The sequence below is a fragment of the Myotis myotis genome, unplaced genomic scaffold, assembly GCF_014108235.1.
Source record: "Myotis myotis isolate mMyoMyo1 unplaced genomic scaffold, mMyoMyo1.p scaffold_m19_p_2, whole genome shotgun sequence".
Lineage (NCBI taxonomy): Eukaryota > Metazoa > Chordata > Mammalia > Chiroptera > Vespertilionidae > Myotis > Myotis myotis.
Genome location: NW_023416324.1, coordinates 13077676 through 13094163, shown reverse-complemented (window position 1 = coordinate 13094163; position 16488 = coordinate 13077676). Strand labels below are relative to the sequence as shown.

Genomic DNA, 16488 nt, shown 5'->3' with positions numbered 1-16488 from the left:
CTGACCGAAGCCAGACAGTCCCGCTTCTCCCGTTTGAGTCTGGGTCCCTAAAGACTCGCCCGGATCTGGAGCTCAGAGTCTGCGACTCCCTCCCGATTGAAAACGCCAACCACGCCCTCAGCCGCCAGCCCGCTCCGTGCACTCCGCACCTCAGAATTTGACTTCAGCACTGCGCCTCCTCTGAGTGTCCATATGCGTTTCTCTTTCCTCCTAGTTGTAGGACTTCCACTCAGCCAGCGTTCCTGTGGTTCTGGGTGATGTCCCTTCCGTTTTTTGGTTTCACTTTTGAAGTAGTTGTTCAAAGCAGCAAACTCCGGCGTTAACCTATGCCGCCATCTTGGTTCTCTCCCTTCCTTTCTTTCTAAAAAATCAATATACACAGATGAAATATTTTTTAAAATATTGTGGTAAAATCTATGTAACAAAATTTTTTAGCATGAGAAAGAAGAGCTATTTCATAATTCTAAATGAATTAAGATTTACCAAATATATAAAACAGGTTGTCATTGTGTATTTCAAGTTTTCTGGCTACTGTTATTCATTGAGGTTACCATATATATATATATTTTTTTAATATATTTTATTGATTTTTTACAGAGAGGAAGGGAGAGAGAGAGTCAGAAACATCGATGAAAGAGAAACATCGATCAGCTGCCTCCTACACATCTCCCACTGGGGATGTGCCCGCAACCCAGGTACATGCCCTTGACCAAAATCAAACCTGGGACCCTTCAGTCCACAAGCCGACACTCTTTCCACCGAGCCAAACCAGCCAGGGCTATATATGTATTTTTAAATACACTTTTATTGATTCCAGAGAGAAAGGGAGAGGGAGATAGAAACATCAATGATGAGAGAGAATCATTGATTGGCTGCCTCCTGCATGCCCCCAACTAGGGATCGAGACCACAACCTGGGCATGTGCCCTTAACTGGAATCAAACCTGGGACCCTTCAGTCCACAGGCAGACGCTCTATCCACTGAGCCAAACCGGCTAGGGCTGCTGGCAGCTCCTTAATAACAGGAAGACAGGAAGCCTGTCTGAGCCATCAGCACAGTTACCACTCATAATTGTCAAATGTTTTTTTAAAAAGTGTTTCTCATTATTAAAGTAGATATATTTCTCGTAGATTTAGAAGACATGTATAAGCAAAAGAAGAAAATTAAAATCTCCTATAATCCCATCTGAGAGAGATCATTGTTACTAAGATGGTGTTATGTACTCCTCCTTCCTGAAATTCATATGTTGAAGCTCAGTGTGACTGAATTCGGAAGTAGGGCCTTTATGGAGGTAATTAAGATTAAAAGAGGTCATATGGGTGAAGCAGATCCAATAGGAGTAGTGTCCTTAGAAGAGGAGATCTGAGAGCTCACTCGCTCTCTCTCCCTGCCATGTAAGGATACAGCGAGAAGGTGGCCATCTACAAGCCAGGAAGGAGAGCCCTCACATGCAACCAAACTGACCAGCACCTTGATCTTGGACTTCCCAGTCCCTGGAACTGTGAGAAATACATTTCTGTTGTTTAAGCCACACAGTTCAGTATTGTATTTTATTATTTATTTATTTATTTGTGTGGGTTTTTTTGTTTTTTTTTTTTAAGCCAAAACCAAAATGGGATCATTCTTAGGCAGTCTATCATAGGAGTTAAGAGTGTTAGGGTTAGGCCCTGGCTGGTGTGGCTACGTTGGTTGGGCATTGACCCATGCACCCAGAGGTCGCTTGTGCAGTTCTCAATCAGGGCACGTTCAGGCTCGATCCCCAGTAGGGGGCACGCAGGAGGCAGCTCCCTCTCTCTCCCTTGCCCTTCCTCTCTTTCTCTCCAAAATCAATAAAAACATGCTTTAAAAAAAAAAGAGTGTTAGGGTTGGAATCAGACAGGCCTGAGTTCAAATCTCAAGTGATATAACTCTAGGTTTGTTTCCTCAGCTGCAAATGGGGATGCCAACAGTATTTACCTCCTAGGACTGCTGTGAGGAGTAAATTAGAAGGTGCTCCTACAGTGCCTAGCACCGTTCCCGGTACATGGTAAGAGCCGGCACTCTTAAGTGGTGGTGCATTCACTAGTCAGTAGACTATAAGTTTCTTGAGGGAGGGAGCTTTTCTGCCTTGTCTGCTTTATCCCTTGTTCTCAGCACAGTACCTGAGAATAGGTGCCTAATTAATATTTATTGAACTATTTATTGAATGAGTGAATAAATGGTTCAATGAGAGCTGAGAGAGAGAGAGAGGGAGAGAGAGAGAGAGAGAGAGAGAGAGAGAGAGAGAGAGGAGCTCTTGCAGTCCCTAATGGATATAGTTTTTGGCATTGTTACACCGTTCTGTACCCAGTAGAGCACAGTGGGAGGTTAAGAGCCTGGGTACCAGAGTTCAACTGCCTGGGTTTTCATTCTGGTCCTACTGGTTTCCGGATGTGTGACCTGAGTATCATTATTTAAAACGCATCTTTAGCCCAGCCAGGGTGGCTCAGTGGTTGAACATTGACCCATGAACCAAGAGGTCACTGGTTTGATCCCAGGTTTCGAGCTTGATCCCCAGTAGGGGGCGTACAGGAGGCGGCTAATCAATGATTCTCTCTCATTGATGTTTCTATCTCTCCCGCTCCCTTCCTCTCTCTGAAATCAATAAAAACATATTTTAAAAACCCACAGAAAACAGTTTGCATGTTAACTTCCTATTAGTACTGTAGCTAGTCATGGTTTGAGTTCAGTTGAGTATTAAAAAAAAAAAGAATAGTATCAGCCTCATGGGGTTATGAGAATTAAATGAGATGATCCATATCAAGTACCTAAAATAGTTCCTACCTCATAGGCTTGTTATGAGATTAAAGGGATCATTGCTCAATAAATGCTTTATTTGCTTAGTATCAGAAAGTCGATTACTGATTGTCATCCTCAGATCAAACAGCAGCAAATCGAAAGCGGAGACCTCCCCCAAAACACCCAGCAGCCCCTCGAGCCCCACCTTTGCCCCCTCCATCTGCCTGCTGGCACCCTGCTACCTCACAGGGGACTCTGTCCGGGACAAGTGTGTGGAGATGCTCTCAGCGGCCTTGAAGGCGGATGGTGAGAAGGCCTGGGCCGGGGATGGGGAGGGAAGGGCTTCCCAGGGGCAGATGAGATGTGGCCTTTCTCAGTGCCATGGGAGGGTTCAGGATGCTGTAGTCCTTGGTACACGCAGGCCTCACTGCCAAGGTCATGCCTGGCTGATGCCTGTGTTCCCCAATCTCTTTTAGATGATTACAAGGACTATGGAGTCAACTGCGACAAGATGGCATCAGAAATTGAAGATCATATCCTTGAGCTTTGCCAAGGCTGTGGGTGCCTGGACCGTCCAGCAGCAGGTCTTCCAAGTACAGGGGACCCAGGACAGTGAGCAGGGAGGGAAAGGGCTCCGGACAGCCCCCTGCTCGGCCCCCGAACCGGAGTTCTTGATTCTAGCAAATATTTATTAAGTCTTGCACCTGCGGCCTCATGCTAAGCTGTGTATGAGCAGTACTTCATTTAGTGTTGAGAACAGTCTACGAGGTAGGTTTCCTCATCAATCCTGTTTCTCAGGTGAGGGAAATCCTGTTTCTGAGGCTCAGAGAGATTAAGTCACTTGCCAAAGCTCACACAGCAAATAGTAGTGACATCATTGAGACTGGAACCCAGAAAGTGTGATTCCAGAACCTGAAGGCTCAGTGTCTGTGCCAGACAGTCTATGTCATTACATGCCTAGTGTGTGACGTCAAGTAGTAGGTGAGTAGACAGAGAAGGACCGCATTTCTCACACTCAGCCCTCCCCCCTCTTCCAACTGCTGAAGATAACAGCTCCCATTTTTTACTCCCCAATATGTTCCAAGCCCTGTGATGGGCAACTGACACTTCCTACCGCTATTAATTTTCACAACAATCTCTGTGAAGCAGGGGCTATCGTTCCCATTTCTCAGATGAGGAAACTGAGGCTCAGGAACTACTGATGACAGAGCTGGACTGAAAACCTTGGTCTTTGGATTCCACATCCTGAGGTCGTTCCATAAGGAGGTGACCACCTCCCTGTGTGCTATGGGCCTATTGCACCAAAAGATTTCCCTCTTGGAGGGAAAAAAACCCCTCGGCGCTGGGCCCCCCGAGTGAATGCTGGGATTTCTTTTACTGGAGACAAAGCTTTGCATGTGGAGGGAAGCGGACAGAATCCCCAGGAGAGAGGGCCTCTGAGTGTCACACTGAGGCATGAGTGACCCTCTTGGGCTTTCCCTGGCGAGCCAGCTGGGGTCAGGGAGGGGTGGGGGCCAATCTGCAGACAACAAACTTGCCTGCTTCCATCTCCTTCCTGCCTGAGGCCCACACGAATATCCTCCAACACATCTTCTGGGAGTTTCTCTCCACCATCATTTGATTATTAGCCACCCTTGAGCTACCCAGCATCTCACCAAATGCATACTCATAATTTCTCACTCACTCAGAACACGGAGCATGGGCTTCCTCTTTGTTTTCTCTGGAACAGATGTCCCTCCAAGCAGGTCCCTTCCCAGTTTGAAACAAAGGGGGGTGATCTAGTATCTCGTTCCGCTGGCCTTTCCTCTGTGTTTTCTTCCTCCTGAATGTCGGTCACTGACGGAGAGGAAATCAGAGCCACATTGACCCTGTGTCCCCTTCAGAGTGACCCTGGACGAAATAGCAGCTGTGGGGCTCACAGGTGCTCCTTTGAGGGGCCAGTGACACCCAGGTCCGCACTCTGCTCTACCTTGTCCTCCCCTGTGATCTCAGGAAACAGTCGGGAAGGAGCTGGTGCAAGTACTGCCAGCCCTCCTGTCCCCACATGAGCAGATCCACACCTCCAGGAATCCCAAACACAGATTTTTAAACATACGTTTTGGCTTTCAAATGCATTATGGCACATCCTTTCTTTTTACACTTTTATTGTACAAACAACATTAAAACAAAAACAGAAATAATACCACCTTCCTTCCCAAGCAAGTCAGCTGTTTCCATTTTTCTACATTCCCCGCAGTCTCTTTCTCGTCTCTGGCTTTACCCAGCAAAGGCCTCATCTTCCTGAGTCTCCTTGGCTTAGGAGACCAAGCACACTCGGCTGTGTTCCCTGAGGTCCTCCAGAGGGGGGAGCGGGAGGCCTGTCTGGGATACGGCATCTGGACAGAGCAGTCACTGTGATCCGTGGCCAGTGGCAACTTCCTGCTGGCTGAGCAGAGAGCATTACCATTAGGAGGGGCTCTGGCATCCAGCCCTGTCTCTGCCGGGAATTTGCCTGTGACCTCGAGCAAGGGCCTTCATTCTTCCTAAGCCTTAGCTTCCTCATCCATTAATGACCAGCAATTCCCAAAGTAGGTTCCAGGGAATGATGACAGAGAACTGGGAGCACTGGATCAAACAAAGCTCAGCAACTGATTTATTGCAGTATTCTTAGAGCCTTAAACATGCGGCTCCTATCTTGTTTTTCTCTGCCAGCTGGACTCACAACCCTCAGGTAACTAGAGGTAACCTTCATCATTATCCTCATAACAGCCCCTGAATGTTGAGCTCTTGCTATGTCCCAGACACCACGCTAGTGCATCGTGCAGCTTTGATTGCTGAATCCTCATAACAGCCCTGTATTTTATAAATAAGGAAAGTGAGGCACAAAGAGGTCACGTGAATCACCTGAGGTCGTACAAGAGGCTCAGACAAACCTGGGCTGCCCAATCCCGGAGTCCCAGACACCACAGTGCTTGCTGTAACCTTAGAAGTTGTTTCCTGTCCCCTGCACATGGCTGACCCCAAATGCCTACTGAAATTCCCTCAAATGCCACAGAAGTGCCCGACCCTGTACAAGTCCAAGGAGAGGAAGAGATGGCCCTGGATCTCCTCAGGCTTCCAGGAGAGGTTCCCCATCCTCCCCTCTATGAGCAGCTGGGCTGGCCCTTGACCATGTCACATATCTACCAGGAGCTCAAGAGCACGGATATGAAGTACCGGAACCGCGTGCGAAGCCGAATCAGCAACCTCAAGGACCCCAGGAACCCTGGCCTGCGGCGGAACGTGCTCAGTGGGGCCATCTCCACCGGCCTCATTGCCAAGATGACAGCAGAGGTGAGGGCCAGGCTGGGACCTCTGCACAGTGGGGTGGGAGGCCAGGCCCCTCCAGCTTGTCCAAGTTTGAGAGGCAGTGGCTTGTGACTCCATAAAAGATGAGCCAGGGAGCTCTTACAGTCAGACCATCTCGGACTCCCAGCCTCTCAAGGCTTCTGGACCATCAGGATGGTGGACACGGCTAATACGTATTAGGCACTGTGCTGAGCACTTTAGGCACGCTGGCCAATTCTATCTTCACACCCACTAAGGTGGGAGTGTTTATTATCCCCATTTTACAGATGAGGAGGCTGAGGCTCAGAGGAGTTAACAGATTTGCCTATACGCACATCTAGAAAATGTTCAAGCCAGGAGGCGAGCTGTTGGGTCTCAGAGTTTCACTCTTCAGTGCTTGGTTATCTGCCTCCCTCCTCTGCCTGTAGCCCATTACCTCTCTGGGCCCAAGCCAGAACAGAAGTCTCTGTCTACATGGAGCACAGTCCAAGGTGGGGAGACTGATATACTTACAAGTATGTGTAAAACAGGTGTAAGTGCCATGATAGAGGCATCGTGGGGACTTAGAGGAAGGAAGGATTGCTCCAGCTTAAAAGGGTCAGTAAGGGAAGGAAAAGGGAACAAGCCTGTTTGAGTTTGAATTCTACCTATACCACGTATCTGTGTAATCTTAGGCAAGCCACTTAACCTCTCTGTGCCTCAGTTTTCTCATCTGTAAAATGGGATAATAATAATAACAATAGCTATCTCATAAGCATTAAATGAATTTAGAAGATTAATATATGAAAAGCCCTCCTCAGAATTAGTGTATGATAGGCCCATTCACCAACTATTTCATGTAACCCTCAGCACAATGCTATGAAAGAGGAAATAGTATTCTGATTTTTTTAAATAGATATTTTTATTGATTTCAGAGAGGAAGGGAGAGGAAGAGAGAGAGAAACATCAATGATGAGAGAGAATCATTGATTGGCTGCCTCCTGCACGCTCCCTACTGGGCATCGAGCCCCCAGTCTGTGCATGTGCCCTGACTGGGAATCAAACCTGTGACCTCCTGGTTCATAGTTCAATGCTCAACCACTGAGCCACGCTGGCCGGGCTAGTATCCTCATTTTATGGATGAGAAAACTGAGGTCACACACAACTTATAAGTGACAGATGAGGGTGTAAAGATCTTTACACATCCCCAGGTACAAGCGGCTCTTTACCGCCACGGCTAACAGAGGGATTCCCCACAGCACCTGGAGATGGCACACGAAGCACTAGTCAGGGAAGTGGCCCTGAGAAGGGGAGGGAAAATGCATGACATCTGGAGTCTGGGTGTGCCTCAGGGTATCTGGGAATCTGCTGAAACTCTTGGCAAGAGTGGGCCTTTGTGTGTGTGTATATGATGTGTGATGTGTGTATTTGGTCTATGTTTGTATGGTGTGTGTGGTTAGGGTACGTGTGGCATATGTAAGTGGTGTGTGCTTGTTATGTAGTGTGCATGTATGTTTTTCTGAGAAGCTAATAGAGGGAAGCTAACTGACTTCCTCAAATACCCAAAATAAGGAAGATAATATCCCCGGCTTTCAGATAAAATGGGGAACTAGGCCAGTGGACCAGGATTGTCTTTCTGCTTAATTTTAAATATCTGATCTTTTTAGGCAACTAGCAATCTATGCCCAGGGTTACCACTGCAACTTGGCTTTAGGCACATGCTCCTTCCCTGCAAGGTGTAGCTGTGACCTTTCTGGAAACCCAGCCTTGCGTTTATTCCTCTGTCCCGCACCCGTGGCCCTGGGGTCACGCTGCTTCTCTGTGTGTGTGCTGTGGGATGCTATCCAGAGTCTGTGTTACAGGCCATTCCAGAGCATGTTGGGAAACGGAGCCCAGGGGAACCAGGAGCAAGGTTTGGCACAAGTTTGAGCCAAACCCAGCAAGTTCCCAGAAGCTGGAGGTCATAAAAGAGCTGAGCATCCAGATTAGGCCAGAGACAAGCCCCAGAAGTCCCAGCAAAGCAACTGGCCAAGCCAGACACGTGGATGAGATCAGGCCCCACCCAAGGGCTGTTCACTAGAACAGGGCAAGAGAATCGGGTGATTAACCCAGGCCCAAAAAAGAGGCTGACCAGACCAAGGGGAGCAGGCCAGGAATCTAGCAGGCCCTTGAGAAGGGACTGCCAGGGCCCGCCAGCAAGGAACCCCTGCCAGCAACTCAGCCAACATGGATGCCAAGGAGATCTTCCTCAGGTCACCTTTGGCTCCAGGCAGGAGGTTTCTATAAGAAATATAGGGCCATTTTTGCTCCAGTAAGAAAAATAACAGCATTGTGTGGGCTGCTTGCAGTGCTGGGCTCAGAGGGCAGGCAGGTGCTGTCAGGGAAGGCCTGGGACAGGGGAGGCCCATCGGGATCGATGTCCCTCTCCACGTCCCTGTCTCCCTAACTCCCTTTCTGTGTCTCTTTCCTTGTGCACCTGATTCCCTCATGCCTCCTCTCCACCCAGACACGTCAAAGAATGGAGTAGAGTCTGAGATACCCATTAGAACTGTTGCGTGGACATACTGTCGGTCCCACAGGAGAGGGATTTTTTCTGCTCACTGAGTCAGGGCAGAGCTAGGTAAATGGATTTGTGGTGAGTGGATAGAATATTTTTCTGTTTTTATTCCTTAGGTGGCACACAAGACTGTCTTTCTACAATCTGACCCTCAGCCATGTCTCCCACACTCCTCGCCCTGAGCCCCACTCTATATACCCTTCCCCAAACATGTTATTGATCTTTTTTTTAAGTTTCATTTCCTTAAAAAAAATTTTTTTTATTGATTTAAGAGAGGAAGGGAGACAGAGAGAGAGAGGGAGAGAGAAACATCAACGATGAGAGAGCATCATTGGCTGCCTCCTGCACCCCACACACTGGGGACCGAGCCCACAACCCAGGCATGTGTCCCGACCAGGAATCAAGCCTGGACCTCCTGGTTCATAGGTCGAATGTTCAACCACTGAGCCACACTGGCCAGGCTGTCCTCTGAACTTTTGCTATTAGCTAAGGACTATTCGCTAAGTCTAGAATGTGCCCTGGAAGTTTGTTTATCTTTCAAGATTGGTTAAGGTGTCAGTTTCTTTAATGAGTCTTTCCTGCCCCCAAGCAGTTAACCCCACACTAGGGGTGGGGGCTTTCCCTGCATTTTATTTGCTTTTAACACTTCATAAGCTATCTTGCTATCCTGTGTGAATGCTAGGCTACTAGACCAGACTAGCATTACCTGGGGACAGGAACCAAATCTTATCTTGAGGGCTTAGAGCAGCCGTGGGCAAACTACAGCCCGAGGGCCGATCTGGCCGGTTTGAAATGAATAAAACTAAAAAAAAAAAAAGACCGTAACCCTTTTATGTAATGATGTTTACTTTGAATTTATATTAGTTCACACAAACACTCCATCCATGCTTTTGTTCTGGCCCTCCAGTCCAGTTTAAGAACCCATTGTGGCCCTCGAGTCAAAAAGTTTGCCCGCCCCTGGCTTAGAGGCAGTGGTGTTCTGAAACCAGCTCCAACCAGCTCAGGAGACAAGATTATGTGTAGCTACTCCCAGCTCTGCATTCAGCAACATCCACATTAGTCGCTTGAAATTGGCCTTGATGGAAATATTTACACTATGGAAATTGATAAATACTACAAATCAGCCTCCCCTATGGTCAAACCCGGTTTACCAGCACACCAATGCCGTTAAAGACATTCAATAAATTAGCGTCCCATAGATTTTGAATGGATAAATGCATTATGCTCTGGGAAATTGCCCCCAAATTAAAATCAGCTGCTTTTTGCTTACCAGTTTATGGCCTTGGCTGATGTGCTTTACCCCATTGTTGGTTAGAACCTATTCCTTGAATTTAACACAGTAGAATTTAAACATTTGTGTGCACCAGAGTAACTTGGGGACACTAGTAGAAATGCATATTCCTGGGCCTGCCCTTCGAGTTTTCGGTTCCTAGGAATCTGCATTTTGACAAGAAGCCCAAATAGTTATAGCGCAGTGGTCAGCATTAGATTTAGTGGCCACTAAAATATAGGACCTGTGTGCCAGCTCTGCTCTCCGTGGCTGAAGGAGTCAGGTTAGAAAGCAACAGTGGAAATGTTGAGCCACTCCCAGACCCTCACTCATTTTAGCATCAGCCTCTGCCATCCTCCTCCCCCCACACCAACCTTCCCTAGGACTCTCTCTGGTTTGAGTGACCCCCTCTCTGTTCTCATCTGGCAGAGGCTTAGGGGCAGTCAAATGGCCAGGGAGAAGGATAAAGAAAGGAAGGACCTAGACCAGTGGTCGGCAAACTGCGGCTCACGAGCCACATGCGCTCTTTGGGCCCTTGAGTGTGGCCATGAAGTTTCAGTCGCACTGAACGTGCGCGCCCGCACGTGGTATTTTGTGGAAGAGCCACACTCAAGGGGCCGCAGTTTGCCGACCACTGCCCTAGACAATGCGGACACTGAGATGACACAAGACAGGAGAGTCTGGTCTGTAGGATCTTAACGATGTTCTGATGCACTCACAGGTGAGCAGTTAGTGGTGTGAGCCCAGGTGCTTCAGGTCCCAGGTGGGTGGGGACAGCAACAACAAGTCATGGTGAGACCAGGTCCCCACAGGCAGAATGGGCTGGGCAGTGATCACAGCTCGGGCAGGCCTGGGTCATGTCCAGACTAGACAGATAAGAAGAACATCATAGATCAGGTGGTCCCTGGTCAAGTCAGCTCAAGCAGGAAGGTTCAGCCAGGTGCCCAAGGTCCAGGCAGGCAGGGTGAGCACCAGATCTGAGGAAATGTGCCCCAGAGTGTTGAATCGGGGGCAGAAACAGTTTACCTTCTGCTCTCCCGCACACGCCCTTCTGCACTTGCCCACCAGACCCCCCCAGGTTTGCCCCTCCACCCAATGGGGATGGCCTTTTCCCTGCGAAGGCAGGGCCAGGAGTCCAGGCCTCCCTCCAGCTCCTTGTACTTAATCCAGCAGGTTCCCCTCCTCTGTTCAGGCTCCCTCGACACCAGGTATGGGGCAGGGCCCCTGGGACTCCCGGCCCTGAAGGACAAACTTGTTTCTCTCCAGGAAATGGCCAGTGACGAGCTGCGGGAATTGAGGAACGCCATGACCCAGGAGGCTATCCGTGAGCACCAGATGGCCAAAACGGGCGGCACCACCACTGGCCTCTTCCAGTGCAAGAAATGCAAGAAGAAGAACTGTACCTATAACCAGGTAAGGTGAGGAGCGGGAGGAAGCCACAGGGGCACAGAGATGGAGAACCAGAGAGAGCTCAGGAAACAGCCAGAGCGGGGAAGGGTTAAAACTCCAGGCTTCAGAGAAAAGGACAAGTCTTGGTACACCAGTATGAACCCATGGCTTCTGTTTGTTTTGTTTTTGTTAATCCTCACCCAAGAATATTTTTCCCATTGCTTTTTCAGAGATAGGGGAAAGGAGGGGGAGGGAGGGAGGGAGAGAGACAAGAGAGAGAGAAACATCGATGTGAGAGAAACACATTGAATGGTTGCCTCCCACATGAGGGATTGAGCCTGCAACCCAGGTACGTGCCCTTGTCCAGGAATCGAACTCACGACTCTTCGGTGCGCAGGTCAACACTCTAACCACTGAGCAACATCAGCTAGGGTCCCGTGGCTTCTAGAAAATGACATTCTGCATATACAACCACTCAGATTTGTGTCTGTGAGGCTCGGCCAGCATGTTCTGGCTGTACCTGCAGCAAGACTAAGAGGAACCAGACTCACAGGGCACAGAACTGTAGAGTCACAGATGGCTGGGAGGGAACATGGCAATATAAAACTCAGCTCTCTCACTCTGCACACAGGGAAACTGAGGCCCAGACAGGGGGCAAGCTGTGCAGCTTTGTCCAAGATGGCAAAGATGGTCAGTGACAGAGACAGCAATAAGTCTAGATCTAGACCTTTCTGCCTGCATCACAGCCAACTTTGTGTGCAAAGTCTAAGGGTTTTAGCCCCGAGTGCTGAGGATGAAGACCATTGCCCCTGTATGGGGAGCCACGAAAGGCACGGAGGCCCCTTCTCTGGGAGACTTTAAACCAGAGAACCACCTGCTGTTTCTGGGTGGCACATATTAATGCCCTTGGGGCACCAGTGTTCTTGGATTCTAATTGATACCCAGTCATTCTGGAACTCTATTCGCTCCTCCATCTGCTCAGCAAGCAGGTGTATCAGGAGCACCTTGCCTGTGGGGATCTGTGGCTACAGCAGAAATACAGTCAGCCTTGCCATTCCGGAATCGCCCCTCGGAGAACCCCGATTCAGGAATTCCGAGATGTTTGTGCAAGCTCCTGCTCTCCACTGAGCACTTCTCGTGTGGAGGGTGTGCGTCCTGCGCCTGGCCTCCCCCCAGAAGTACACTGCCCATCAGCAGCGTTTCTCTGCACAGAGGAGCCCCAGTGCTGTCCTTCCTCCAGGTGCCATTGCTCTCCAGGGACGAGGCGGTGCTAAGCTGCGTCCTCCTGGTCGGCTGCCGGGCTCCCTCATTAGCCCAGGGACTACCTCCCACCCTGGGGACTCCCAGCTGACATCATTCATAGCTGAGTGTCAGCAAAGTGACCACGTGCTATATGTCATGGCCATTTATAGACAATCAGAACAACACGCCGAAACCGGTTTGGCTCAGTGGATAGGGCACTGACCTGCGGACTGAAAGGTCCCAGGTTCGATTCTGGTCAAGGGCATGTACCTTGGTTGCGGGCACATCCCCAGTAGGGGGTGTGCAGGAGGAGGCAGCTAATCGATGTTTCTGTTTCATTGATGTTTCTACCTCTATCCCTCTCCCTTCCTCTCTGTAAAAAAAACCAATAAAATATATTCAAAGAGAAAATCAGAACAGCAATCTTTAAATCTGGAAATGCCAGGGATTTGCTGTGGGAAATCTGCACCTGACTGGTTTGGGTAAGGGGGTGAGAAACTAAAAAAAAACCCATTACATTAAATAGTCCCCATGATCTTCAAATCTTTTTTCCTCTCTGGCCTCAGTTTTACCACCTATAAAATAAGGAATGAACTAAGTGATCCCTAGGGGTGCTTCCAGCTCACCTAATCGGGCATGTTCAGAGGTGAGTCAGGGAATACTTCCTGTAGGAGATGAGTCTTGAGGCAAGAGAAGAGAGATCAGTTCAGAAGGATCAACAAGAGTGGAAGTGCCAATGTCAGGTTGAGCCAGTGAGATACTGAAGGTGAGCTGATGGACCTGCAAGAGAGGAAAATACACATTAGAGAGTTCTCAGTGATAAGGGCTTGCCAAAGTGGGGTGGGAACAACAGAGCTAAGCTCTGGGACTTGGATCCACTTCTGCAGACAGTGGGAGCTAAGGCAGGTCCTAGAGCAGGGGAGTGACTTCATGAGTGGGCCTCTCTCTGTCTCAGGTGCAGACACGCAGTGCTGATGAACCCATGACTACCTTTGTCTTATGCAATGAGTGCGGCAATCGCTGGAAGGTCTGTATCTTTCTCCCTCCCCCACCCCCATCATCCACAGACGCTGCCCCCTATCAGGAGTAGTAAACCCACAGCCAAGAAGGGGCTTACCGGCCTGTGCAGAGTGGATCTGCAGAGCTGGAGATAGTGGTGGGTTGTTATTGGTGAGGCAGGAAGAGAGTGCACAGGCATGTGTGTGTTTTGGAAGGTACCCGGCTGGGATGGGAGCAGCAGCCACATTTCACCAGAGGATGGGCAAGTCCCTCATCTGAGCACAGAGGGAGTCAGTTGCTCCACCCCCCACCACCCAGTTCCACAGAGGAAAAACAACAGCACTCTCCACTTGGACCACACTGCTTTACAAAGCGCTTTCACAGATGTTACTTCCTTTGAACCTGGCCACGCCAGGAGTGAGGAAGGCTGAGGTCTGTCGGAGGGGCCTTTCCCGCAGTGCTCCCAGGTCATCCTCCCTTCCCAAGGCAGCCCTGGAAAAGCTTACGTTACCCAAGGCTGTCACCTGGGCTGCCCAAGCTCCTGCGAAGCCAGAGGTTTTGTTCTCAGACATGAGAGCCAAGCAAAGACTCCTCCATGGTGCTCCTCTCTGCCGTGTCTTCTTCCGAAAGAACTCAGTGTGGTCATGTGATCAATGTCGGCCTCCAGTACCACCTGACTCACACGTGCACTGTGTCATGTCTGGGCCACCAGGCAGGCTGTGGGTTCTCCGTAAGTTCTAACGTCCTTAGCAAGGAGCCCCAGACCGAGCATGGGACTGGGCGTCGGGAGCCCTGCTTTCCGGCCTCCACTCTGCCCTACTCGCTGTGTGACGCTGAGCATCCTGCTCTCTCCCTGGGCAAAAGGACAGTCATGCCTTTCTCCAGTGATTGATGCGAAGCAGATTACATATGCATGCACGCTTTGCAAGCAGCTAGGACAAATGTCCCTTTAACTACTACTTTCACTTTTGAACGAGGAAACTGAGCTGCCGAAATGTTTCACAAGCATAAGGTCACACGGTTTGGAGCAAATTCCTGAACGATTGTGTTTCTGCAACTTTACTGAAGGCCTCCATAGCCCCGGGGCCTCATCGGATCTGCCATATTTTTTTAATGCGAAAATCAGACCAATGTGTATTTTTCCTTCGTTCATCTATTGAGCACCTAGGGAGAGGGCCAGTACAGCGGCCTAGTGGTTTAGAGTATGGGCCGTGGCATCGGGTTCAAATCCTCGTTTTATCACTTTATTACAAAGTGACTGAGCTAAGTGACCTGAACGCTCTAGGCCTGGATTCCCTCCTCTATAAAATGGGGATGTTAACATCTAGCCCACAGAGCTGTTGTGGGGGTTAGGGAAGGTAATACACGTGAAGCATTCACAGGGCCTCTGGTGGCTCAACTTGCCCCTTTTGCCAGGCCCTCCTGTGCCGTGAACAACCCGTACGACCACACAAAGAAGCCCTGGGCACGTGTGTTCCTGGTACATAGAAACCACCATTCTTGCTATCCCGAGTTTGGCACTCACTAGCATTACGGGAGCTTAGGCAAATGACTTAATAACCCCTCTGAGTTGCTTCTTTACCCGTGAAAATGGGAGTGACGTAGTGCCTACCTCCTAGGGCAGTGATGGCGAACCTATGACACGCGTGTCAGAGGTGACACGCGAACTCATTTTTTTTGGTTGATTTTTCTTTGTTAAATGGCATTTAAATATATAAAATAAATATCAAAAATAGAAGTCTTTGTTTTACTATGGTTGCAAAGATCAAAAAATTTCTATATGTGACACGGCACCAGAGTTAAATTAGGGTTTTTCAAAATGCTGGCACACCGAGCTCAAAAGGTTCGCCATCACTGTCCTAGGGTGACTGTGAGGACGAAATGAGTGAATAACTGTTAACACTGTCTATCCCAGAATTACTAGTAGTGAGTGCCCAATACATGACAGCTCTTGTCATTGTTACTGCTGAGGAGCAGACATTCTGCCTGCTGCAAACCCAGCTCCTCCTCCCTTCCCCATTAGTCAGAGAGGCTGGGCCACTAGAGGTGGCAGCGACATGGCTTCTGACCACATCTTCAGGTAGTGTCCACGGCCACGTGGAAGGCCTAGAGTCTAATCAAGCGATTGGTGATCATCACAGTGATATTTTGACGATGAGTTGAGAGCACACCACATGTCTGGCATCACATTTCCATTCATTTATTACCCAATATCCTTCTTACATTGGCCGGCATTGTGATCCCATTTTACAGATGAGTGATTTGTTCATAGTCACACAGCTAACGATGCCAGAGCTGGGATTTGGACTCTGGTCTGTGTGGCTCCAGACCCTGCCTTCTTTTTCATGTCCCCTCTCCCTTCCCCTGCTTCCTTGGGGGGCGCAGGAAAAGCTCTAAAATTCTGTTGCCTTTTTGGTTTTGTAGTTCTGCTGATAGAACTTCCAGCCAGGATTTCAGTGAACAAGTTGAGGAAGAACAAAGAGAAAGCACTAAGCCATCGTAACTGGAGAAAAAAAAATAAAATGTAAAATGAAGAAAAACGCTGAACTCTGAATGGGGTACTAGGGATCAGAGGGTGAAGCCTTTCACAAATTAATCCCTGGTTATGAATAATGATTGGCTAATAGAGGGAACCCAATTGGGATACCATGCGAAGAGTCTGTGTTCACAAACCTCTTGTAGAAATCAGAGACTCAGGTGTCAAAACTTTGACGCATTGGCAGACCTTTGCTTTTCGTCCCTTCCCTCACATCCCAATCTCCCAGCCTTTGCTGAATTGAAAAATAAAATAACAGACTGATGCAAGTCTTACCCCACCCCACCCCACCCCAGAGTCACACACGAGAACACTTGGCACACGATTTGGCTCCGGCAGCTATGACTCCACGCCACGTGGGAGATTTCTTCCCTGCTCTGCATCTTTTCCCAAACTCTGCTATTCCCTGTTCATAGCTGGCTTTGGGGGCCTTTGAACCAGGGAGCAGATCCT

At 49.1% G+C, this 16488-nt stretch overlaps 1 protein-coding gene across 2 annotated transcripts in view; it reads left to right on the top strand.

The window, feature by feature from the left end:
• TCEA3 (transcription elongation factor A3) overlaps window positions 1-16033 on the top strand; it is a 56425-nt gene extending 40392 nt beyond the window's left edge. For both annotated transcript variants that reach the window (XM_036350468.1, XM_036350467.1), the window contains 6 exons: window positions 2897-3063; window positions 3234-3290; window positions 5915-6069; window positions 11136-11282; window positions 13456-13527; window positions 15924-16033. In XM_036350468.1, coding sequence (XP_036206361.1) covers window positions 2897-3063; window positions 3234-3290; window positions 5915-6069; window positions 11136-11282; window positions 13456-13527; window positions 15924-15932 — 607 coding nt within the window. In that variant the 3' untranslated portion in view covers window positions 15933-16033. The remainder of the gene's footprint in view (window positions 1-2896; window positions 3064-3233; window positions 3291-5914; window positions 6070-11135; window positions 11283-13455; window positions 13528-15923) is intronic.
• Window positions 16034-16488: the final 455 nt, after the last annotated feature.